At 37.1% G+C, this 26,849-nt stretch overlaps 2 protein-coding genes across 5 annotated transcripts; one reads left to right on the top strand and one right to left on the bottom strand.

Annotated features, from left to right (window-relative positions):
- Nucleotides 1–753: 753 nt before the first annotated feature.
- LOC113572523 lies at nt 754–2,831 on the bottom strand. Its single transcript, XM_035530746.1, is given in 8 exon segments — nt 754–916; nt 918–944; nt 946–1,040; nt 1,043–1,095; nt 1,098–1,186; nt 1,188–1,332; nt 1,998–2,001; nt 2,757–2,831. Coding segments are annotated over 8 exon segments (651 nt in total).
- Nucleotides 2,798–18,719, top strand: plekhf2 (pleckstrin homology domain containing, family F (with FYVE domain) member 2). Of its 4 annotated transcripts, none has more exons than XM_027002844.2 (3): nt 2,798–2,998; nt 13,174–13,213; nt 14,004–18,719. In XM_027002844.2, the coding sequence occupies exon 3, from the start codon at nt 14,015–14,017 to the stop codon at nt 14,747–14,749; it is 735 nt and encodes a 244-aa protein (XP_026858645.1). In that variant the 5' UTR covers nt 2,798–2,998; nt 13,174–13,213; nt 14,004–14,014; the 3' UTR covers nt 14,750–18,719. The 4 variants fall into 4 exon arrangements, with proteins under 4 accessions (XP_026858645.1, XP_026858636.1, XP_026858669.1 ...); XM_027002851.2 differs by lacking the exon at nt 13,174–13,213 and having other exon boundaries at nt 2,861–2,880; nt 2,966–2,998; XM_027002835.2 differs by lacking the exon at nt 13,174–13,213.
- The last annotated feature ends 8,130 nt before the right edge of the window (nt 18,720–26,849 follow it).

Below are 26,849 nucleotides of genomic sequence, written 5' to 3' on the forward strand. Positions count from 1 at the left end.
AGTAGGATGACTTTGCAGATGTTACTTCCAGTGAGAAATTGGAAAGGAGAGACTTGTTTGAGCTGAGGTCTGAATCTACGTGAGATTTCCTCCACCACCTCTCTGCGGTCCTTAGTTCTCTCCTGTGGCAGTGAAGTATTTCTGTTAGCCAGGGTGCAGGTGGGGAGGACTTAGCAGGTCTATAGGAGAGCGGGCACAGAAGATTCATTGATGAGGAGAATGTAGAAATGAAAGTATTTGTAACCGTATCGAAAGAGAGAGAGGATAGAGTGTCAGGGTGAGGAAGGGTGGGCAAAAATAGTAGAAGTAAGGGAAGAGGGAGTTATGGAGTGCAGATTGCGACAGAGGGAGGAGGAACATGTTGGGGAAGACTGGATGGAAAGAAGGAAGGAAGAGAGAGAGAGAAGGATAGAAAGTGATGGTCCGAGAGGTGGAGGGGGGTGACTGCGATGTCTGATGTTGTGGTGGTACGGGTGAAGATCAGGTCCAGAACATTGCCTGCTTCAGGTTTTGTTCCTTCAAATCCTCAGATATCATTCCCATTCTTAAAATACCTGGACTAAATGCTGCACTTCTTGATAATTACCAGCCCATTTACAATCTCACCTTTCTAGCCAAGGTATTAGAAAAGGTTGTGGCCCCTGAGAAAGTTAAACGTATTGTTACATTACAAAAAATCTAAACATGACAATCCTTTTTGGACATCACTGGGAGAGTTCTTCATGCCACTGGACACAAGCAAAATGACGGGCGCTATATCTGAATATATTTTGGTCTCTTACAAGAAAACATAAAATTCCAACAGCTATTTGTGGTCAAAATCCAAAAGGCATATAATGAAAAATTGCACCATTCATTTCCAATAACGTTTCCGACTACAAAGTTTCCTGCTACTGCCATAGGAGTAAAAGACCCTGAGTGCCCCTATAGTCTTTGCAGCCTCTATCAGAAAATGTTTGTTTTGATGGGCTTTAACAGTCTTCAACAGCTTCAGTAAGATTCTTCCTTCTCTTTGAGTGGTGATGAATTGTTGTTAATATTAGACTATATTTATAACACTAGTCCCTCCAAGGAACGTAAAATCGAATGTTGGAAGAGAATATGCCATGGTCAAGAAAGAAACGCAATGGTGTCCTACATGTAATTGCACATTCTGCTGCATGAATTATACTAAGGTGCGATCTCTGCTAAAAGTGAGAGGAGATGTTGCTAGGTAAAAACGAAGTATCTAAGGAAAGGCAATCAGTATAATTGTTCGCTTTCTTGTAATAAAGGACTTATAATGCAGAGGTTTCAAAACAGCAATAATAGCATGTGAGCAATGATGCTGATCTGACGTGGGATATGCAATTTCCAGGAACTTGTTGCTTATTTATTTATTGTTTATCTGTCATATCATTCCATCAAATTTTTCAAATATGCAATCCACAAGTTTTGGCCATATCTGTGAAGTTTTTAGATGTGCTAAAATGGGTTTTGTGATGTAAGAATGTGCAATGAACTAATATACATTTCAGTGAGGGCACTGTTCTCTACAAATCTAAATGTTTAAAGATTTATTTATAGATTTTACATAACTAATAAAATACAAAAGCAATATTTAGGCTTATCTGAAATGTATCTCTATTTTGTGAATAATCTTTTAATCAGAAACATTGTCATTGGGCATTCTGCTCACTTAATGTTAATTTTATATTCAGTCATCTTACTCTCATTGACTTTATAAAGTGTTTGTGAGCACTAATATTCTGGAAGATCCATTTGCAAACCATGGTGCAAATTCCAGGTAAAAACACACAGATTTGGGCTAGAATGTACTGATCTCAATGGCCATCACAAGGACTTTGCTTGTTTATTTATTTATTGCAAGTAAAAAACCTAGAAATCAAATCAATGTTTATTTTATGAATAGGTTTGATTGTAAAATACCTAGAGTTTATTTCATTGTTTATTTTATATTTGGCTTAGTTGTTTATCTTGGGTCAATAATTTTGAACCTGACTGCATATTAGACACATGGGGGCGAAAAAGAGTCAAACCAGGCTCATCATGTAAAATGCATGACAATATCTTATTTTAGGTGACATTTGGCACATTATGATCAAGGGAGTATTTTTTAGTTAGGTAATTTAATATAAAAAAAATCCATGCCTGTTGAAAAAGGAGAAAAAGATTTGGGAAATAGCGTTCGTTGTTATTGAGCCAGTTTAGAAATCCTACTTTGTGAAACTAAATGTTTGATGTATTATGTGTTATTTGCAGTGAACTATGCAATTGAAGTATGATTGTGTATACTTCCCATGAAATCAATTCAATGATCAGAACCTAAAAATCAAAATTAGTTCTGTCGACCATTATCACTATTACTATAACGACACGCGTTATAGACGGCAGATATCACATATCTTCATTTTGTCTGTCTGTTATGGGGAATTATGACATTGGAAAAGAAGTCAAAGCAAAATGCAAAAGAACCTGCACAGATAAACTAAGGTGTTAAAAGAAAGTGGACTAATTGAATTCTTTGCCTAACATAGAAAATGTGTCAATTGTTTGGCCAGGAAACCCTGAAACCAAGTTGTTATTCTAGGTTACTAGAATTTAAATTTTGCAACACATTAACAAAATCAAGCATAGGCTAACTATCAATAGAAGAAATGATTTTTTTATGAAAAAAATACCAAAGTTGTTGAACAACTGGGTATGCAGTCCAAGTGGTTAAACTTCACTACAAGGATCGCTTTAATAGGACATACCCCTTCTCCCACACTAGCTCTTGAGTGGAGAGGAGTGGCGCTTGCATTCCCTTCCTCTCGACCGAACTCAGCCATATTGTTATTGCTCGCCTTGGATTCTACCCCGGCAGAGAAGTTGGAAGGGGTAAACAGTGGACAGACTTCTTAAGAGTGTAACTAGGTTTTACATTTTATTACTATTATTGAAACAGTTTCGCATCTTTACACAGTCGCTGCTAAGGTTGACGCTGTTGCTGTGCTGGGTAAGTTTAAAGTAGCTAGCTAACATTAACCCATTCTGAAGTTAATGCTAATCCATTAGCCAAAACGGTTAGCTAGCTAGCTAGCTGCTTCAATTTCAGTAGAAAAAAAAATCTGAAATGTGTTTTTCATGCAAGCTTCTGGGTTCACTGTCTAGCTAGTTCCAGGTTGTTTTAACAAGCTAGCTTGGCAGTCAGCAATGGTTTAATATCGAACTTAGGTTAGCTAAGATGGACTTACCTATTTTATATCAACAACACTTCGTGTATATAAACATTATATATGCTATAAATATATTAACTTGATACCTTGGTACTACCTGTCGTAATATTTACAAAGTGACTTTACAGTTTTGAAATCACGGATTTACACCTGTTATCCCGACGTCAACGTAGCTTGCTAACCTAACTCTAGCTAACTGCTAACTTCTAGCTACTCGCTGAATTAACCAGCTAGGTTAGATAGTTAGTTAGAATAACTATATTATATTTATAGTCCTGTTGTAGGAATTATGTTAACCTGCAATACCATTTATCCAGTTAGTACGCAAACAAACGTTGTCCATAGCTATGAAACTTTTTATATTACTTAAAGGCGTTCATAGATGGACGACTGATGACTAAGGAGCAGTAGTTAGCTAACCAAGGTTGCCTCATTTAAATGTTTTGTCGAAAACACCGAAGCCTTAGCAAGCTAACCTATCTGGGAAAATCACCACTTTCGCCATCTCATCTCTCCCTGGAATAACTTGTTGGTCTAGCGTTTGGTAATGTTACTGGAGGCTGCTAACGTTCACTTGCTAAACATTTCCTCCTACTTAATACCTTACCGTCCAGTTTTCTGAAATTATAGGTATGCCAATACCAGTAATTTAAATATCTATCAGTCCAGTCATGTTAGCAGGGGAAAACGGCCATTTTCAGGCAGGTTAAGAGTGCACCTGGATGACAGCATATCTTGCTTGCTAGGTTAGCTAGCGGCCACGTTTCCGGGAACTTGCTAGCTAACTATAATAATAAAGTTTTTATCATAGTGGAATACTTGACTGACTGTGTATGTTGATGCACAGCGGCAGTGTGTATGCTGTTTTTTTCTGTGTCCTACTATATGTGGAGCACTTTAGGTCAAAAGTATAAGTTTATCAGGTGGTGGTAATTAGCTAAATCAATGAAATCCTAAGTGTTCATTAGTCGATTTGGGTTTATTGGAGCAATATTTAGTAGTACCATAGACCTTTATAGCCTGCGTTTGATAAACCTTGCTTTAAATGATCTGTTATTGACCACATACAAGTCATCTTTGATAGAGAGTTGAATTAGAGTAGATGTTATAGCAAGGAACAAGATTTGGCACTCATAATAAAAGCGGAGGCTTTTAAGTGCAATATTTATATAAAACAGCAGTAATAAATGTGCTAAATGGCACCATCTGAAAAATGATTAGATTCCTTCCTAATAGATGAAACGAACCAGAAATCTGCTTAGCTACACCAAACCTGTATTCCTCTTTGCAGTGCACTTGGCTTTTTTTTTTTTTTTTTTTTTTTTATTATTATTATTATTATTATTTTATTTTTTTTTTTTTACCCCAGTACATTTTAGCTGTTTCATTTTATAATTTTCCTTAGGGTAAAACGGTGGTTGGACATTTGATTTTAAAATCAAATACTGATTTCCTGAGAACATTTGTATCTGTTAAGTCAATTTGGAGCTAAGTGCATATTAGCTCATTTAGATTAGCTCCTTGTAGATGAACCAGTAAGAATGTAAGTATTCACAAGTATACCAATAGCAGATGTAATCAAGATGTGAATATTTCCTAGCTCTGTGTACAGGTGTCTTTTAAGAATAATATTTGGTTGTTTTACTAATAATTTCTTGTTGGTGTCTCAAATAAGAGAAGGCTCTACTGTATGAAATTGAAAATATAGCCAAATGTAGTCTGAATTACACTTTAGCATGCAGATAGTTGGGGGTGGGGTGTATTCCCCCCACCTACCTTCCTTTCCTGCTTGCTTTTACCAATATATGCTTTTAAGTTTTTCTATACATTTAAAAATGCTTTTAATGCTTTGCGCAGGAGTTTGCCTACAGCTCAATTAATTTTTACAACTGTTTGTCTATATGGAGATATCTGTTATTCTGATGTTCCTTGTACTGTTCATGGGACCCTGCAGAGGAATTGGAAGGGATTGTGAATGAGGGAAACAGATGTTGAAATGCATTCCTCTGACTAGCTTTTCTAGTGGCATCACCCGTGTGGCTTCATGAATTTTATGCATTAAGTTCAGTAGTGTTTTCTATATAACAGAAATGTCAGGGAAAATGTCAGTTAATCATAAAATAGATTATTAGTCTGCGATTAATGGTTAGTCAGAAGTTAACATTTAGATGTCAGAAAACCAGAAGCACCAAAAGGAGTATGGCTTGTTTCTGTTAGCTCTGTTGGTTTATTATCTCTAATCTGGTCATACTGAATCTCACACCGGATTTTGATGTTGATGATAATAGTGTAGGTGCACCCCTGTGTATAATTGTGATAGAAGTGTGTGTACCTGTCATACAAGTACCTCAACTTATTTAATGTATCAGTGATGCAAGACTGTTGCATTATTTCAGGGGGAAAAAATTACTTCTAACTAATAAAAGTGAATATTACAATTACAAAAAAAAAAGGGGGGGGGGTGTCTCCTGGTTCCTTCTTTGCACCCTGTACTGCCAGTATAGACTCCAGCACCCTGCGACCCTGACTTGGATCAGTGATTTAGAAGATGACTGAATAAACCTTTTTTAAAAATACTTCCCAGTATTTTAAGTGCATATCAACTAAATAATTATAAAGTCTGTCTCATTAATTGCCATAACTACTATGCTAATGTTAATTCTAATCTTGGACAAGTTGCCACAATTTTCCTGTGTCAGGATGGACACTTTTACAAATGTACTACACTGGTATTATAGCCAGTGTAGGTTGCAGGGCATCCCACAACTGTGTTAAAATGCCAAAGGTGATCTTATCTCTTGTTTAGTGGGATGTGCTAGTTTAACAGGATGTTTGATGAGACTGCATGCATGCAAGAGCTTGCTTCATATAATTTTGTGGACTCAAAGACTTAGCACTTTATTTGGACACTCAGTGAGAATTTATTTTGCTACTGACAGTGCTATGAAACAAGGCTCACTGCTATTTTGATTTACAATATCAGCCTCAGTTACCTTTTTTTAAATACATTTATGGCCTGTTTAGCTTCAGTCAGTTAGTGTTGCTAAATAGGATGCCTTATGAGTAGAAGTGAGTTTATGAGCTGAGTGAGTTTAGAAGCTAGGTGGTTTGAAATAATCTCTCTCAAAACACACAGCATTTAGGTGTTTAGGTATTTGAATTTCATTGATCGGTTAGTTTTACTTCAGGCAAAGTTCAGTATGTCTACATCCAATAGGACAGTATTGCCTGCATGTTCTTGTTTGAAGGCTTTAGTTGAAGATAGACATGCTGCCTAGTAGTTTTTTAAGTATTAATGTTTATCTGCTTAAAATACATTGCTCTACAAGAGACTTAGAATGTTGTACTGACTGATTTACACTAAATAGCCATTTTTAATTTTAATTTTGTTTGACCACTTCCCCCCCCCCCCCCCACTTTCTGCTTTTACACTAGAATGGAATAGGACAGTTGTGTGATTAAACATGCATGTTTTGTTTGAAAGTCAGAAAGTAAAGGTGTTTAAACTGAGCTGAAAACCTAGCCAAATAAGAACATTTTTAGTTTACATTTAAAAACATAGTCTTAGTCTTTACCTTGGGCAGGACCAACTGACTAGTTCCTACTGATGTAAGAATTCTGTCTGGCTCATACTGCTGCAGCAAATCATATAGATAAGCTTGTCTTGTACCATTTAAGAGATTTATAGACCAATAATGCTTTAAAGTCAACTCTAATATACTGGTAGCCAGTTTATGAACTTAAGAATGGGGGTGATGCTTCTATTGAGAACTCTGGCAGCTGTATGTTGAATCAAAGTTTGTTTGTTTTTGTTTGTTTGTTTGTTGCCAGTTCAATCTCCACCAGAGCCAGGGTGACACTGTTGGACCCCTGAGCAAGGCCCTTAACCCTCAATTGCTCAAGTTGTGTTCAGTCAGAATTATAAGTTGCTTTGGGTAAAAGTGTCAGTTAAATGCCGTAAATAACTGAGTCCACAAAGTCTGTGCCTCTTATGGCTGTTACCGAATATTATGATCTGTGTTTTATTTTTACTGCAGGAAGTTTTGGCCCATCCAGTAGATTATTATTTTTTTTTTAATTTCAACACCTTAACAGCTTATGTTATTCCTACATGTAACCATCCCTACACCTCATGTTGTGGTTTAGAGAGATTTTTCTTTTTATTTCTAAAAAGTAAAGTGAAGCAGGCAGAGATGACTAATTATATTGGCCTAATTGGAAAAATACCTATAGATTTTACCCCAAAATTGAGGCAATAACTTGCAGCCACTTTTTTGGGGGTGGATTTTATCCTTGTTTATTGAGTGAAATTTAAACAATTGTACGTAAAAGCTGCAGTGTACAATCTGTTTAGTGTCTACATATATTTATTTAACCCCCTGATTATTGCAAAAGTACTTTAAAAAAGTAGGTAATATAAATTCCAAATTCTGTGTTTTATACCCAGTTACTTTGGTTGTAATTTATAGAACACATTAAAATATAATTCTGTTAATACTATTTTTATTTATTCACAGCTAAAACTTAATCACTTACTCAAATTGCTGCAGAGCAAAACACAGATCTCACAGACAAGCAACTTAAATGATGTTTGAATTTATACATTGAAACAGGAGATTAACCTCCTACAAAACCTTTTGGACATCATGGAAAGGAAGAGGCATATTTTAACTGAAGTTTGTGTGGAGTGCAGTTATGAGCTGGAAGTTGAGATGGTTCAGTGCTAGCTATGATGTTTGCATTGCAAATCACTGGATATTTCCATTCAATGCTGGAAAAATTCATAGTATAAATGAGAACATACTGTTTCTTTACAGTTTTCCAGCATGTACAGTATTACAGTATTTTCCCCAGCATAACCTTTTAGCTTAATCGCAATGAAGCTAATATTGTTTAGCCTTTAGCAGTGAAGCTATAAGGAAGCTTAATTGTCTTTTTGTAAGTTGTTAAACATTGTTGTGATGTTTTAGCTAAAAACAAAATGTATAGTGACTGTGAATTTGGAGTGTTTTTTTTGGCACTTTGGAGTAAACACACCTAGTGGAAAATACTGTGTAGTCCCTGAGTAATTTCATGTATGTGCTCAAAATTGTTCACTTTATTTGACAAGACCCTGGTGAATCAGGAAATGTAGAGCATGACTGAAAACATTATAACACCCCACCCCCCCAAAAAAATTAAAGGTGTGTTTTGACATTTTCTAAACTAAATTTTTCTTTTAGACTTGCATGAAGCAACTTATGAACATCTCTGCAATCTGTACCTATATCAAATAAATATATGTATATTTTCACACTGTCTTATTACTATCTAAAATAACAAGTTAACATTAAATTTGTCAGAAAAAGGTTGCAAAGAAATAAATTTGCAGGCTGTTGCCAAGCCTTTTGTATTCAAGTTGTGTTTAGGCTCATTCGCCTGTAGACTTTCTTGAGTTTTTGCTTGCACTTGCACCAGTGTGACTATTTTATGTGCACTTGTATATTGAGTATATAGGTTAGATATCATATAAAAGTATCCCACAGCTCTGTTCTTACATCTGAGTGCACCCACTGACTTCTGCTCTGTGAGTTTTGATGATCATAACCTCCAATGAATGCCTGTATTTACGTTGGCATAGTTGCATAAATAGAGCTTTCTTTCCCATGGAACAGACATACCAAGAACATCAAACACCATTGTGTATTCAAATGCAAATCCCAACAAAACAGGGTGGTACGATCGACCAATTCCAAAATCATAAACTGTCAATTAACAGTCTTGACTCATTAATATTTACAACCCCACAATTTGCATACACCAGCCCACTTTTTAGTCCAGGCAATAACATGGACCTGCACACCTGAAATTTCAACAATTCTGCAGGTATTGTGAATGAAACGATGGCCATTACCTTAATGTTAACGTATCCAATTTTAGAGGTGTGGGTTACTCGGTATTCAGCATATTTGTTATAAGAAGCATGCACCTTGGAGAAGCAATGGTTGCCTTATGATATATTTTTTTGGTGATTGAACAGGTACAGAATGTATCTGTGTGTTGTTCATGTTGTTGACGGTGTATTAGTGTGTTAAATCATCAGTCCCACACAGTTATTCAGTGTCAGTTTGGTGTGTTTCTTCTTTCTAAGCTGTATAGCCTGTGTTGTCATATAAATCTACATTATTAGATATATCTATAGCAATCCCTTTGTGAAGTAAATTTTCTAATTTATATATAATTAACATAACTCGGTAGCTAGCTAACAAGTTTGTTTGCTTAGACATATCCACTCTATATGTAATTCACTTCTAGTTGGGTTGGGTGATGGTAAACCAGCCAGTCAGGCCAGAGCTCATCAAATTATTCAGGCTCCCATCAAAAAAAGAGAAATAGGTTGTTTCATTCCGAGCCAGATTAGTTTTGTAAATGGGAGTGTAAAACTGCATCTGGGCATTTTCCACCCCTGAACAATGTTGCATACCTGCTACATATAGACATTAGAGAACAATTTAAATTGCTGAATAAATGCATTCTATCTTCACTTGCAGGTAGTAGTGTTTTAAGATATTTTGAAAAAAGCCTTCCTTCCTTTTTTTCCCTCAAGCTTATTTTTCTTTAGACAGCAACCAGACATGTAAAGGCAAGAATGTCACTTTCATCAGAAATCATGGGTGTATCCTAACTCTAGTTTTAATATCCCAGCACCTCAACCTGAGCTGGGAGTCTAGGAGTGCCAAGCCCGGTCTCTGTCTCTCCAGCCCCACAGAATTATGCACGCCTTCCATGTGTGTGGGAGGATCTAAGCTGTGTCATGTTCTTACTCAGTTATCTGACTTCATCTGTTTCATGTAGCTGAGATATTTCACCGATGAATATCTTATTAAATGCTGCAATTGTCAAAGGAGATCCCAACATATTTGCTCATGCCTTCTTTTTCATTATAATAAAACAGTGAATCAGCAGCATTCTACGTGGAGAGGGAGGTCTGCTCTCACACATGGCTCTGAATGTTGGGCTCCACATGCAGACCCTAAAGCTCCAAGACAGTAGTGCTTCACTTACGCCTTGTGGTACCTTCTGTTGGTTTTAATGTGTGAAATCAGGTTCTAACTATGTGCAGGTAATTCTTCCACTAATGTGCTTTCGGTGTGTGTTTGTGGTCTTTTTTTTTAATGGGGTTAGACTAGTTTGGCAAGATTTGATGCATCAAGAGAGCCAGTGAGATTATGCAACTCATACTGAGAAATACTCACACATAGAGAGAATTGTTCACACTACTTCCTCAGTTTCAGCCCCCTTACTCTTCCAGGCCATGTCACTCCACAGAAATCTAGGTCCTTGAACAGAAAGTGAGAAGCAGAGAAAGTTTAAAACAAACAAACTCTTGATAAAGGAACTAGTGTGTTGTAGAAAATATAGGAAATTCCAACAACAAAATTTGTGACCAATGAACTGTACTTCCTGTTTATGTATTGAGGAAAAGGCGTTCTGGTATTTGAGATCTGAGATGGAGGTTGCAGAGGGTTTACAGTTTCTGTTATCTAGTGGTAGAGAAATACATGTTTACTCTTTTACATCATTGTGAAAGAATCAGTATTATTGCTCAACAAGGACCTCACCCACCTGAGGATTCGGTGCCATTCTTTCAGCTCACTCACTGCTGGCAGCTCATCATCTTCTAAATGCCATTCATTAGAAGCATCTTATTTAGATTTGTGCATACCAGTGAGCAATTGCAATTAGAACCTCTAAATGATATGCATTCATTATTGAGGGTGAAATGTAATGTATTTTATCTTTTGGAAATTTATCTTTGTTTCATTATGCATTAATGGTGATGAGTTCCCAGCATGGCTGTCTAGCCCTTTTTGATGATCATCACAGAACTGTTCTTGGAGAGTGAGCATAACCAGTGAATGTAACATTTTTCTGAGTGTATGTTCCCAGGAGATTGAATGCTAAGCACCAATTCAAACAAAGTAAAGGTGGTCCTCGCAGAAGTGGTATCGGTGTTTCGGAGGTGTTTACTTCTTTTGAACATGTATTCCTCTCACCTGGAAGAAAGATAAACATTGTTTACAGCTTTAGAAAGCTCTAGTGTGGTATAATGGAAGAGCCAGTTCCATTTACACTGCCTCTCTCTCTTGCTGGTTTTGTCCTCTCTGTATTGTCATTTTAAAGCTGCTGCAATTGATTTTGTGTTTTTGGCACATGATAATTAATTGACATGCAGGGAGGACCTCCTTGTAGGGAAGTTTCCTGTTTGGTAAGTAGCCACAACCAGGCATTTGACACTGACATTTTATCATGCTCGTTACAGAGCCCAAGACACAGCAATGTTTTCTTTACCAGGATTATTTTACTTATTTCCATCAGCATGTAAAGACAGTTTGCTGTCTTTTTTTTTTTTTTTTCTGTTTTTCACCAGTTTAAATCCGTTATGATGCCCTTTGGGTTTAGAACCCTCTGCCTTTTGTCCTTCATTTTCATGTTGCTACTTGCAAAGTTTTATTAATCTGTGTAACATCCTCTTTTTTTTACAGTTTGAAATGCCGCTGTGCATGAAGTGCTATATAAATACACTTGTCTTGCATTGATCATAAAAAGTAGGAATACTTTGTTAGTATAAGCTGTCTCATAATGAGCTTGTCTAGTTTGTTAATGGTATCTTGTCTCTTTTCATCATACAACAAAAATATCGTGCTATTGTTCAAAAATATGGTATAGTTGCTGTGCTTTTACAAGTTGATACACCTGTGTACTTTGCATAAGTGGTACTACTGTGTATTTGCATTAGTGGAAGTAGTGAAACTGAATATGTATGTAATCATGTCGACAGTATTTTGACAGGTGTTTTTTGTGTCTGAGAAATCATTCGTGTATAGCTAGATAATATGCCTGGTGACCTGCTTATAATGTGCTTTTGGAATGCGACTATATAGCTACGTTGCAAGCTAAGTTTAAAATGTGCATTTACTTATATAAGTTACTAAAACAACATATAGGTTTAGATAAATATGGCCAGTATGAAGCTTCCGACACATCCATGCGTCAAATCCTTGCATCCCTTCATGAGACGAGTATTACAATAATGCTTTAAGCAAAGTCACACAACCACAAGAAATTATGCTATTTCAGAAAAATCTGTTTCTCTAGCTGTTTGTAAATTTCGTAAATGAGATGTAGGTTAGTTGAGAACAAACGCAGCAGATGGATAGGTTTCAATCACTACTTGCTCGCCACAATCACTACTTGCACAAGATCCTTGAAGTTTTGCAAAACTGTATGCTCTTGGTTTTGTCCAGTTCTCTTGCCTCCTCCTGACTGGTATATTGTGTGATTTTCTCTCTAAATAAATGAAAGTAGGAAGTGAGTCACAAGGCTAACTCTGTAGTAAGGGCTCTTTTTACCACATGTTTTGTTTTTTCAAGTAAGCTGCACAGCTTCCCTGATTTGGTAGCAGTAGCTGGAGAATCTAAGATGGAAAATGTTTTTCTGTATGTGTTTGACTTAGCTAGGTTTTCTGTTATGATTTAAGTTAATTTCTCATGGAAAAAAGGCAAACTAACTGCTGTTTACATCATGCTGTTTTAATTTATTAAATGTTTTTTTTTTTTAATTCATGTTTAAATTAATATTAGATTAGTTGGCTTGTGTTTAAAGAGACCTTGGGTCTTTTTCAAAAGGCGTGGTTGAAGCTGTTGACCGGCTAACAAGTCACCATAAACAGTTTTTGTTTTATGGTGTATTGGAAGCTTTAACTGGAATGTGTGTATGCTACTGTTTCAAGGCTCCTACAAAGTTAATCTTGGAATATTTTCCTTGGCTGCAATGGATAAGCCAATCATTTAAAGAGTGGTTAAGATAAACTGGACCATGCCATATGGAAATTACTTTTGCCATAGTGGTGAAGTGATTTGAAGGGCTGCTATAAGTGATTCCACACAGATTTACTTTGTCTCCCACACTACAGTGCATGGACCTGTTTGGCCAGCGTGCTGCTTTTTCTTGAGGTATGGTGAATGTTACTGCTCTGTAAAATGTACTGCTTTTGTCTTCTACTAGTAGAGAATTTGTTTTTCTGGATCTGTCTCCCTCTACTGCACTGAAAATGGCAAGATCCCCTTTTCCATGATTTGTGGTGTTGGCCACTTTTAATTTAAAAAATAAAGAATGTTTATAAAGTCTTAGGCAGGGGCATATAAGAGATTTGCATATACATTTATGTGTCACAAGTGTGTCCATGCATGCACGTAAGCAAATGGAGACTTCCTGGATGATGATGATGATGATTGGAGTAAATTATAAAATGTATGGAATCATTTATAAAATAATTTATAAAATTATGTAACCTGTGCCTATTTGGTATATGAATCTGAAGATTTATTAATTGATCAGTCTTAAATGTAAGTGGTATTGGGTAAACATAGTAAGCTGAAAGCAGGTTTCATCTATTTCAAAGGGTAGTTGTTTTACTGAAGTTATTTCATATTATCATAGCATTAATTCTGTCTTGTGTTTCAGTAAGATGTCTGGATTTAGTTTTATTTTAACTGTGCTGTGAATCTGATTATTGTTGGCAGAAGGCTTTGCTTATTTGCTTGAAGTTTCCCTTCCCCAAATTGGAGATGCTCTCTTCAGTTCTCTCTTCAGTGTTGGGATCTAAATTCTTGTAAAACTGCTTAATGACAGTAACTCGTACATTAAATAAAGGGAAAAAAAACGTGTTTGAGGTAGAAAGTTCCAGGTATAGACCTCATGGTTGGTAACCTAATTTTTCCTCTTTTTTTCTCAATTTCCCAGGTTACTGAAACATGGTGGACCGCTTGGCAAACAGCGAAGCCAACTCCAAGCGCATTGCAGTGGTGGAGAGCTGCTTTGGCACGGCTGGACAGCCCCTAGCCATCCCAGGCCGTGTGCTCATCGGCGAGGGTGTGCTCACCAAGCTGTGCCGTAAAAAGCCCAAAGCCCGGCAGTTCTTCCTCTTCAACGACATCCTTGTGTATGGCAACATCGTCATCCAGAAGAAGAAGTACAACAAGCAGCACATCATCCCATTGGAGAGTGTCACCATCGACACTGTGGCTGACGAGGGCGACCTGCGCAATGGATGGCTCATCAAGACACCCACCAAATCCTTCGCCGTGTACGCTGCCACAGCCACAGAGAAGTCCGAGTGGATGAGCCACATTAACAAGTGTGTGTCAGACCTGCTGGAGAAGAGTGGGAAGGCGCCCAGTGGCGAGCATGCTGCTGTGTGGGTGCCTGATTCGGAGGCGTCTGTGTGCATGCGATGCCAGAAGGTGAAGTTCACGCCTGTTAGCAGGCGCCACCACTGCAGGAAATGCGGCTTTGTTGTGTGTGGGCCCTGCTCTGAGAAGAAGTTCCTGCTGCCCAGCCAGTCGTCCAAGCCAGTGCGCGTGTGTGAGTTCTGCTATGAGCAGCTCTCCACGGGGGCAACCCTGCCCCCTCGTTCGAACTCCTACAGCCGGCAACCCTGCAGCACCAACGTGTCTGATGACGATGATGAAGATGACAGCAGTGACTGAGACCAGTGAACATAGCCTTGTCCATTTAGGAATATTTCCTATCTTCTGTTTAGGCCCAGTGCATTAGTATCTCCACTTTACATAAGAGTTTGAAATTAGCAAAGATTTCATAATCCTTTGCTGTGATTTTATTCATTAGGCTACAATACTGATGAAGTAACATTTTATAAAGTTACTTTTATGTGAACTTGGATGAAATGAACAATAGGAATGCAGAATTCCTGTGTACACATAAACATAACTTGCAGGTTTACTCTACATTTTGCAGACTCCATTTGGCACATCATTGTGATAGCCCACTACAGGAGAAAATGGATGCATTAACATATTAACCCTATTTGCTAATTTCACCCTCTAGCTGCTTTTATTGTTTTTTCTTTGCAATGTATTTCTTAGTTTCTTTTTGTATTATGTTACCAATGAATCTTTACATAGAGCATGTCTGCAATGACATTGCTATTTCTGCAGGGAAAAGTGCTCAGCTATGTCAGTGCTGATTGTATGTGTACTGACTGAAAAATCTTTCAGGTAAAACCATCTGGTGCATGTTATGAGGATTTTGGGAACTGTATTTTTCTATTCATACTCTTGAAAGGACCCATATTTCACGCAGTGGGGATGATGATGAACAAATAACAAATGGATGCATATTTTGTTAGGTATATATGTAAAAGTTATCTTGGTCAGTGGACCCCTTCAGATTCCTGCTAATGACAAATCAGTTGGAAGCTTTTTGAATTGTTTAGCTCTTAAGTGTATATAATGTGGAATAGTCAGTCCCAGATGTCATCTGACAAAGGCCTTTCTTGCCATAGTGCCTTCTTAAATATTTTCTGTAGAAAATTATTGAACTTATCAGCGTTTAGAAATGACTTCCTTACCAGCTCTGACTTTTCAGTGACTAACTGGTAGAGCTGACAAAGAAAATGGATATAGCAGTCTGATGTCTTTAACATGTATATAGATGTGTTTAAAACTTTATTTTTATTAGTTATTTTTCACTTAGCCCAAATGCAAAATATACTTTAGTACAGTCCAGATATTGCTATGCACAGTCAATATTTTTTGGTGTCCTGAGAGTGTAGATGTTGGTTCCACCCTTTGCAGCCATAGTCCAGAGCAATCCTGAGGGAGTACTGGCTCTGCATGTAGCTTTCAGGTTACGAGCACTGTCCATCTGCAGGGACGAAGACCATCCTCCCCTTTTAGCTATTGCTGAAGGAGGGCTTTGTATTACAGTGGCTACATGTACAACCTTGGTGGTCATTCCCACAGGTCTCAGAATGAGAATTGAGATGTGGAGCATTATGAGGAAGTAACCACATGGCCTTGCCTTGTTCTGTGTTTTGAATCACACATGATTAAATGCACTAACACTTTGGTTTTGTTTCATTTATAATATTGCAAGACTGTCATGATCTAGCTATGCTAATGATTCACTGACCGCTATTCAGGTGAGGTTTACTGTTCTTGAGCATACAGGATAAATCTGTTTTTGTAAATTTTGTGAACTCTGCATCTCCATAAAGACATGGTTGATTTATCTTTTTGAAGAGGTTATGTTTGTATTCATCTATGGAACTGACATTCAAAAGGGAAATTATATGAACTTGGATCTAGTAAAGGGTCCCAACGATGCTCAATCATTTAATTAACATGTGATGTGAGCTTAAAATGCCAAGCAATTTCTTATGATGTTCATATATGAAATTCCTGAGAAGTGTGATCAATTACACCCCCCATTTGTTGTGCATTTTCTTAGCAATGTATGTTTGGTTTTTTGTTTTTATTTTATTTTTTTTTATTTTTTTTATTATGAATAACAGTAAACTTCTGGAGGTCCAGAAGTGTACTGTTCCCTTTCAGTGCAACTGTAATACTGAGAATTTAATCCTGCCTGTGCTGTACATTTTGGGGTGTGTATGTACATGTGTGTGGGTTTGTTTTTCTTCATGAATAGTATTGAGCTGATGCTGTTCTGCATGTCTGTGACTGTGTGCGTGTGTTTGCTGACCAGCTCCAGACTAGCTTCCAGCACTTGGTCCTCCCTCTGTTAGTACGGATGAGGGGGAGGTGCTGCACACAGAGCCATGACTGCAGTGTTAAGGCCATCTATACTGATGAGGCTCCAGGAGAGGAACAGCAGTGTGCACCTGTTGGATCCCCCACCACAGGCCAGTGTAATGGAGGTGGCTCACGTCTACGGCCCTGTGCCACCCATCTTACTTTAAACACACAGTGAGAGCAGCATGTCTTCCAGAAGATGCAGCTTCACTGTGCTGACTGGCTGCTCCATTTGAAACACTTCCTTTGCCACTTCAGCACTTGCATAACAATCATGTGGTGGTGTATGCGACAAGTGCACAAAGCAAGATGAGCTACAGTATCAGACATAAAAAACACAGAGGGAAAAGGTTGACATGATTACTCACTGAATCAACACCCTCCTCACCCCTTTGTTCATATTATTTGGACTTTTTTCACCAATCCCCACTTTTTTTTGACATCCTACCATCTTGTCATTTTAACTCTTATTTAAAACTCTGAAAGGGCTCAAAGCTGAATGTAATCCATCATATCATTGTTAGATACTAATTTACAAAAAGAATATATCTCAATTGATTAAAAACTGTCTCTTGTCTTTAATACCACACAGATTGACAAATAGGCAGGCAGCAGATATAACCTAGTGGTGTATAAAGGGCAAATGGGGAAGGCAGGGAGGAGCTACCTGAGGGTAGGGCAACCTTCAGCCAGTTTGGTGAGCCCATCACTGTGACTGCTAATCGGTCAGCAACTGTCTTTGTGAAACAAACGAACTCCACCAGCATATCGTGTGTGTGTGTGTGTGTGTCTGTGTGTGTATAATCCTGTGCTTTACACACAGTGGCCAGATAAAGATTATAGAGTACAGTCTCTTTCTTTGATTTTAGGTTGAGGATTAGTCTAATGTTTAACATTACCTTGCCTCTTGTGTTATGGTAAACAATCTTATTTTTGCCTAAATTGGTCTATACAGAATTGGCCAAAATGACACATTTAAAAGGAAAAAAGGGTAAAGGGTCGATTAAAGCTGAAACAAATTTCTTAATTTTTTTATTTTCTTTCAGTTTTTAAATAGTCAGTAATGGTTAGACTGAAATTCATGAGCATTTATCAGACTAATGAAATCCTTTTTTTAACCAAATCTATTCAGCCACATTATAGGACTTTTTCTTGGACACTTTGTGAAGTTGTGCTATAGCATTTAGCTCACATTGCTGTTTCAGTAACTACCAGGAATAAGTCCCATGGTTGGCTACCATATAGTTACATTTCTATAGTTGTTATAACTAACTAGGTATTAAAAACCTAATCTTGAATATCATAACCTTTTTAAATACAGAGCCACCTTTGTCATAAAAATTATGCTTAAGGCTGGCAACCTATAAATGCCTGAAACATAGCACAGTCTTGTTTAGAATGCCAGTCTATTGTGAGCTACTAGTTCCCCCAGGAAAGTGCTGATTTCAGGCATAGTATTTGTATTATCACATAATCATGTTTATAACTTACCAAGGTAAAGAGTAGCTTGTTTCAAATTGGCCTCTATTAGACTAGAATAATTCTATTTGGAAGAAAATGAATTTGTTAAAGAAATGAAAACCTTGGGAACTTGAAATCAAATTTTAACTATCACTGAGAAGATTGACCTTTGCAAAGAACTGATGTGAGAGTGAAAAAATTACACATTTATGTACTTTATTATAAGTCAGAGAAACAAATGAAATAAAAGTAATGGCTGAATGCTATATATTTCTAATGCCACGGGTGCTACAGTAATATGCGTCCTCTACTGTATATTGTGCCCACATCACTGTGTCATTACTGTATTTGCCCACCAGTCTTTCTGTTTTGTTCATTAAAGAACACGGAGTTTTATTTCCTTTATCCGAGGATTATAGATGGAGCGTTCTGTCCATTTTGCAGGCACACCCATATATATTGAGATAAGATGTTAAGATCATAGATGACTCTTCTAGGGAACAGTAGCAGTGTTGAAACTTGGGTTAAAATTTTATAAACAGTGCATAATAGTAATATATATATATAGTATAGTGTATAGCATTAACAGTAATGTTATTCTAATACATGTAATTCCAACATGCTTGTCTGTTATTGCTGATTATTATACTAAAAGTAAAAAAAAATTTTTTAACTTAAATATGTGAGCAGCAAACATTCACTGCAAATCTATGCACAAGTCGTTAGAAAGAGTTCCATTTGACACTGAAATACTGGAATTAGCATTTATTTTGTACTGACTGACTATGAGAGGAGAGATGAATTCTGTCTCATATACTTTTCTTTTTGTATGTCTGCTGAAAGTAGCTGAAATACACCAAAACACAAAGGTTTAAAAAAAAGAGATTACAATGTACCCTGAGAGAGTTGGTTATTAGTACCACGTTTACTAGTCTGATGAGAATAAAAAGTCCTTAATTACATTAAAAATACAGGGGCAAGGTCAAAATTACCATACGAATTGATGCAGCAAGTCAACATTCTGTCTACTATGGTCAAGGTTGCTTCTCAGACTAATAGTACATTATAGAAGCTGGAAGACAATGGATGCCACGTTGACCATGGAGATAATGATATGATATTTAGATTGCATTTACAGTCTTTCAAACAACCCCAGTGAGAAGAATAGAGTATGAAACTGGTGCGTGCAATGAGAGCTCTCGGAACGATAAATCTTTATTTGGTCCGACACCACGAAACACATTGCTTTCTCCTCTTATGAATATACTCTGGAGATGCAAGCTACATATTCATGCTGGGACATGCACCCTACCACCTTAAACACGCACGCACAAAAGTTAGGCTACACATATTTATTTGTTGAAACGGTCCTACCTGTAACTTACTCCAGTATGTTATGTTTAGGAACTTTCCTTTTTATTCAAATGTTTTGTCGTTATCACCTGCGTAAATAAGGCTTTTGCTAAAATATGCATCAAATCCTTATTTCCAGCCAGAATTACCCATGCGTTTCCTCGAGTAGACTACCAGTACACAGCTCCTTTTCCCTGTTGCTCTAACATGCTAATAAACGCACGCTGGGCTGAGTCTGTTCAGTGTTTAGAACAGTCAAGGAAAGGGAAACTTAAATTACCTACAGGCAGAGACATTTTGTCGTGAACGTTTTTCGTTGTCATTAGAACAGTGTAGCCAATTTACAACTAATTTACATAAAATATAATCTTATTAGTTTTAAAATAAAACACGAAACGTTATAATTAGCACGCTACTAATGTTCTTGTGGGATGCCTATGCCTCTAATCCTTGTGCACATACCAGAATTCTGCCAAATGGACTATAACTCCTGACATAAAGTTTGAGACTTCAGTGCCAAAAACGTTGAGTAGAACGTTTCAACTAATCGAGAGACGCAACTTTAAAAATTGGCAGTGGGTCTAGGCTACTTCATAAATACTCAATTGTTTCTAAGATGTGTCAAATTTAGGAATAATCATATTGGTCTCCATTTGCAGGAGACTGGGCATAAGAATGCGCTTTCGCAAAAAATCGGGTGGGTTTTCTGAGATTGAGAACAAACGTTTGTTTCAGCGCCCCTTACTGGGATATCTTGAAAGCCACACAGTTTCTCCTTAAAAAAAAACCGTATTGAGTCGACTTTGGTGAATACTGTGATAAGCATGAGTAACGAGCAACACCAGCCACATCACTAGGAACTTTGTTAGAACATTTATTAGACTACATACTGTAGTCTTAGTTAATTAGATGACCGTTTTCTAATAATAAAAAAAAGAGGGATCTATTCAAATCTATAAAACATACAAATCTCTTCAATGAGTTAAATTATGTAGTCATGTATTCTAGTATCATGCTGTAAAAAACCTGCCTTATTTAACAGGATGTGTCATAACACTACTCATGGATAATTAACAATAACAGTTTTACAATATAATTGCTTAAATTTGCATATATAAACAAACACAAATACACAAAATAAATAAAGCAAGAAAACCACAGGTATTCTGTACTGTATCTGTTCTTTCTGTTCTTGTAGTGCCAGGTTATTACAATTCCACATAATCAAGTCAATTGTATAGCTGGAAACTAACAATTTTACTGAAAAAGCTGCAAAGTTACCCTTAGCCATTGGCATTATTTAGCCTCAACAAGCACCCAGTGGAATGGGGGAAGGAATACAGGGAGTAGGAAAAGAAAACAGCCCAACAGCTCCTATCACTTCCATTCAGGTAGTCTGAAGGAACAGAGCCGCAGCTCCAGCACCTTCTTTTCCTCCCCAGCCCGACCTTCACCAAGAGCCTCCTGCCCGGGTCAGCTGCAAGCCACACCAAGAAGCATAGCTTCACCTTCTAGAGCCATGGGAAAGGTAAGGGGGGCTGCATATCCTGGAGCTCAGCAGTGCAGGCAGCATCAGGCAGTAAAGCAGACACAGCCCAGGCAACAGGGGCCAAGAGAGTTCCAGTAAGCTGAGAGAAAAGGATGGGCTTCTGCAGAAGAAGCCAGGGGAGGAGAACTCTCAGAAGGCACACGTGAAAGCTAGCTCCTCTATTTCATATAACTGACCTGCTATACGCACTCGCAAAGGTGAAGACAAGCTCATAGCTAAAGTGAGTGAGAAGTAATGGAACTGTCTGTGAGTAATGAACTGATGTTTGGAGTGTGTTACAGCCTGTATGGAGACACTTTATGAGAAGGGGCAACTCCTGGCCAAGAGTGGATGTTTACTGTGTTTGCTGGGACACACAGAGCAGATGGAGCACCAGTAAGACTACTCTATGTCAACTCTACACTCACTGTAAACTAGTTCACTAAAGGTCTTAAGCAATCTTTAAAGAATGTGTTCAGTTTAAGTGCTAATGACTAAGAGGTTCTCTTTGTAGCAATTATTAACAGAATTTCCTGCCACGATAAGATTAATTGGTAAAATCTCTTTTAAATATTGCTCTTGTAAATATTGTGTGTGTCTCTTGTAAATATTGTGTGTGTGTGTGTGTGTGTGTGTGTGTGTGTGTGTGTGTGTGTGTGTGTGTGTGTATATATATATATAGTGTATAGTTATATATTTGTACCATACACCATTATACTAGTTGAATTCTCTTCCGTTGTCTTGTCTGGTTTTCATTCCCTATCATTATTCACCACGTCACAGTTTCAATTCCCATGTCCTTTGTTGCAGCCTCCAAGCCTAGATGGAGGTTCATAACATCCTCCAGAGTGGTTTCTGCAGTGGCAGTATCTGGCAGACCTAGCCATTTTCTGGTCTGGGCATAACAATGTTCAGTTTAATGTGTGGCTTTCTGTCTTTCAAAACCATCCAAGAAAACTTAAAAGGCTGTTTAGGAAGGTACTACAAACTCAGAATACTTTCCGAAAACTTGCGAGGAGTCTTTATTGTATGGTGGTCCGAAGACAGCATAGTATAGGAGTAATTTTATATTATTTTTATATTATTTGCCATGATGTAGGTTGCATTTTGTTGATTGTTAAATGAATGTCGTATAACAGAGTGTTATCAGGTGATCCACTGGTGTTTGAGTCCTTAGGCAGCAGGCTGACCCAGTTTGGAAGAGATAGAGCTCCACCCGTGGTTCTAGTGGGTGGGTGTGGTTGGTGGTCAGTCAAATCTCTCATCCTGCTACGCTGCTATTTAACAATCACAGTTATGATGTATAGAAAACCATCATGCTTCTCATTTTTGGTTTTCGAATTTCTATTATTTATGTGATTTTTTAAATATGTTTTTTAGTATTAAGGATGAGCTAAAGTGTGGTGTATGCAGTTGCTGTGGAAACAGGAACATCCAAAGACTTCAAGCTCATCCTTTCCTTTTGCAAGGAGTAAAAATTCAATAGTCTAAAGCACAACATTATATTGCTTCATGTTGGGCAACTGTGTCCCTGTGATAAGTTATACCAGATAGATGGCTAAACCACATGCAACTTGAGAGAAGAACCTGCAGACTGAATGATTTATCCACCTTAAACCTGCAAATCCCTTGAGGTTTGGCACAGTGATGTAAGCTTGCTTGTTGGCTCATTAAAACAAATCCAGGGGAATGCCTACTAGACAGTTATTGAGATTAAGAAAAGAAGTTAACCTTCCTGAAGAAGTAAACCACATTAAAAATACTTAAAGAGCCTGAGACCCATAGCTATCTACTCTTCTACTCTTATTCAAACAGGAATAACACATAGAAAGTATTTCTGTCTGATTTTTGGAAGCATCACAGTACAGAATCTGTGTTCACATGAGTGACCTGTGACCTACTGATTGCTGTGGATTGTAGATATTCTGCATGTTTCTTCTGATACTGTTGGGCTTGATCATTTTACAACACTGACTGTATATTAATGGACAGGCTTGAAAATACTGTTTCCTTGCCTAGTATCAATGTTACTTTATAGATAGTTACCAATTTGTTAGTGTAAACAGATATTTTAGAGTGTAATAAATGTAATATGGTACAACAGAAGGTTCTGTTTTAGACCCATGTTCCCCCTACCCCTCTTGGATATGTAATTCACAATCATGTTGCTGGCTTTCATTTTTATGCTGATCCTGACAACAGTTCAGTTATCAGTTTGGTCAGCTTTAGAAAACAGAAGACTGTATTAATGATATAAAGGTTTGTTGATGTTTTAAAATATTACAGCCCATCCTCACCACTTCCTTCAGCTGAGACTGGCTTAATGTTAAAGTGTTCCAGACAATATTAGGAATGCATAGTCTATAGGTACTTTAAATCCAGATAAAAGAAGTTGTTTAGCCTGGCCTATACATAGTTTATTAGGGCCTAAATAAATAAATAAATAAAACAATGCAAAAACCTTTTAAAAAATCAAATATATATATATATATATATATATATATATATATATATATATATATATATATATATATATATATATATATATGTATGTATGTATGTGTGTGTGTGTGTGTGTGTGTGTGTGTGTGTGTGTGTGTGTGTGTGTGTGTTTGTGTGTGTGTTATTTATTGAATTTTTATATATAAAGGACTATGCGACTATAAAATCAACAACAAGACTTTTTAGATTTTTATTATTATTATTATTTTTATTATTATTATTTAGGCCAGAAATATATTTTGAGTCCTTAAGGGGGTGAGAGGAGACCACAAATCAAAACAAAAAGCATCATGCTATTGTACTGCTGCCGTGCCCCTAGCATTATCAGGTGGCAGATTTAAGATCACAGCAATGCAATAAACCAATACTGCATATATTTGATTGTGTGTATATACATCCTTAAGTATTGTATACTTTTAAACATAATGTGGTTACATACATTTTGCATCCACAGATGATGACGGACCCCTGTCCTATGTTCCTTATAATTTTCTTCACACACACACACACACACACACACATATATATATATATATATATATATATATATATATATATATATATATATATATATATATATATATATATATATATATATATATATATATACACACACACACATATTATAATATATTACATGTTTTACATCTATATGGAGCAAAGTGACCATTCTCTTTCATTCTCTCTCATGCTTCTCAGAGCAAAGGTGGCACGATTACCCACAAATGTCTGCCATGTTAACACCCATGTGATGTTTCCCTTCAGATATGAGTGGAGAGAGGGTGATTTGGGTTATCTTCTGCGACTTCTCTGACCCTGCACTTTCAACCTCCTCATCCAGCAGCTTATGTACTCATGTTCCCTCCTCAGTGTCATCTGCTGCATCCAAACTGCAGAATAGGCCTTCAAATATGAAGAGGCCAAAGCAGAATTTCTGATTGTTTTTATATGCCACATGTTGAGAGTTCATGTTTCTGCTTTAATGCAGAGCATGTGAATGATGCCTTCTGAGTCAGCTCAGGTGCTGAAGGCCAGTTGGTCTGTGTTTATAGATCACTTTGGTGACGTGCATGTGATGTGTATCTTGCGCTCCTCTGGCATTGTGTAAGCTGTTTGAGTTGGGGTATGAGGTTGTCTAATATAACATTTCTCCCTCAGACTATAAATGAGCCTTACAGGGCTGGTTTAAATCCAGTTTATATCAATCATTGAAGTATATTTTTAATGAAAATCGCTGAAGTGCTTAAAATGTTTGTCGATATCAGCTAATGATATAGCTTTTGTAATGTTTTAAGATAGATTTTTACCAACAATTTCCATTTTCATTACCTATATATACAAATATTTTAAGTGCTAAAGGAAATTTTGTAAAAATCACTTAAATGGAAACAGCCTATAGATACCAATTTCTCCTTTGTTTTCAGTAAACCTCAACCCAGACAGTGGGATATCCATGCAAGAAATAGAATTAGAATTATTCAAATGATTTGTTTAATTTCATTAATTCAAACACATTTGATATCATCAATAATTCAAATTTAAACCATAATTAGAAGATGGTAATTGTTTATGACTTCAGAATCTGTGGTGTAGCTCTGACAGTAATTTCCACCCCAACTTTCTTTCTCCTTGTTGTTTGTCAATAACAAATTAACCAAATTAATTACAATACCCAACATAGCAGTAATTACAAGTAGTTAATCTTGCCTACACGTGTTGCAGAGGCTAATACATGTGATTTTTGAGGAAAATGTACATTTTAGCATGAAATGGTACTTTCCAAACATGTTGTAACACATCTGCACTCTTTAAAGAAGGCACACACACACAAAGGAAAGGATCCAATTGCAAGAGGTTTTGTTCAATTTATGAAGCAGGTAGTAACTGAAGGGAGAGGTTTCTAGGCCTTGAGCATTTCAAGTCAGGTAAGAGGGGGTTAGCTGGTAATCTATCTAGCGGTCCAAGGATCAAGCAGGAGACAAGGTCTGGAAAACAGGCGAATTCGGAAACCCGGAAGACAAACACATACAAGGAAGGCTTGGTATGCGACATGAGAGGCAATACTTTGCAATGAGAAAGAGAAGGGGAACTTAAATAGGAGAATAGTTAATGGAGAGAATAAACTACAGGTATATAATTTGTATTGTGGTGAACCAGATCGGAGACGATGGTGGGAAAAGGGGGGCGTGGCAGTGCTGAGACCAGCGTGGTTCCTGGGATCCGTGACACACTCAGACCTTGTACATATAAGCCTTGGTGGGAGAGGAGGTGATCAACCACCCTGCAACCTTCTATTGTGATTTCTAATGTATACAGAAATAGATACCATATAACAGAGCACTGAGAAGTCAAAATAGAGAAATCCAAAATCTTTTGTTAGTTGAGATCATTCACATGTTGTTCATTGCTAAGCCCACCCTGAAATGACCCCAAGCCTTCCATGCCAGCCTGCTTGAAAAAGGAAAGCAGTACATTTAATTAGCAAATTTTTCAATTGCAAAATTTCATTAGCAAAATGCTAATTTCAACTTAAATTTATGATTTCATCTTAAATGAAACCTGTGGCACTGGGGATGATTTTATTACACAGTGTGATGTGTTGGTTAAACAAGATTATTGACAAGTAAGATGACAGGATCACTCTTCATTTTCGTTTGTAAAACACCAGTATTCACAACACGTGTTACTTTAAGGTGGTTGCCTCTTGTGGTACACAGCACTGTATGCAGAGAAAAATCTGATGAGGGATCAATACTGCTGTTGTTAGAGCCACTGTGAAGAGCAATACAAAATTATCTATAGATGGTCTGATGATAGCTTTCTCTCTGAACAGTCATGCAGTATTCTACATTGACATTGACATCAATTAACTCAGAACTACTTTACAATTCCCGTGTTTTGTAATGTAAGATTTATTGTCAGTGACCTGACCCAATCTTTCATTAAAAAGGAATACTTTTAAGTTTAAAAACATACAAGAAATACAAATCTTAGTTACTAAAATCATCCCCCAAACTAATAAATATTCAGAAATTAGCTTTTTTTTTTAAAAACAAAAAGTTAAAGGCTCGTCAGGGGAAGCAGTCTAACAGCAAGTTACGAATGTACTCTTGACCCATACAGAATGCAAGCAAGGCATGTGTAAGGCACAGAGCGCATCTCAGTCTCACAGTGGAAACCGCATGTTGCAAG

The sequence above is a fragment of the Electrophorus electricus genome, chromosome 10 (assembly GCF_013358815.1).
Source record: "Electrophorus electricus isolate fEleEle1 chromosome 10, fEleEle1.pri, whole genome shotgun sequence".
In the NCBI taxonomy this organism is placed as follows: domain Eukaryota; kingdom Metazoa; phylum Chordata; class Actinopteri; order Gymnotiformes; family Gymnotidae; genus Electrophorus; species Electrophorus electricus.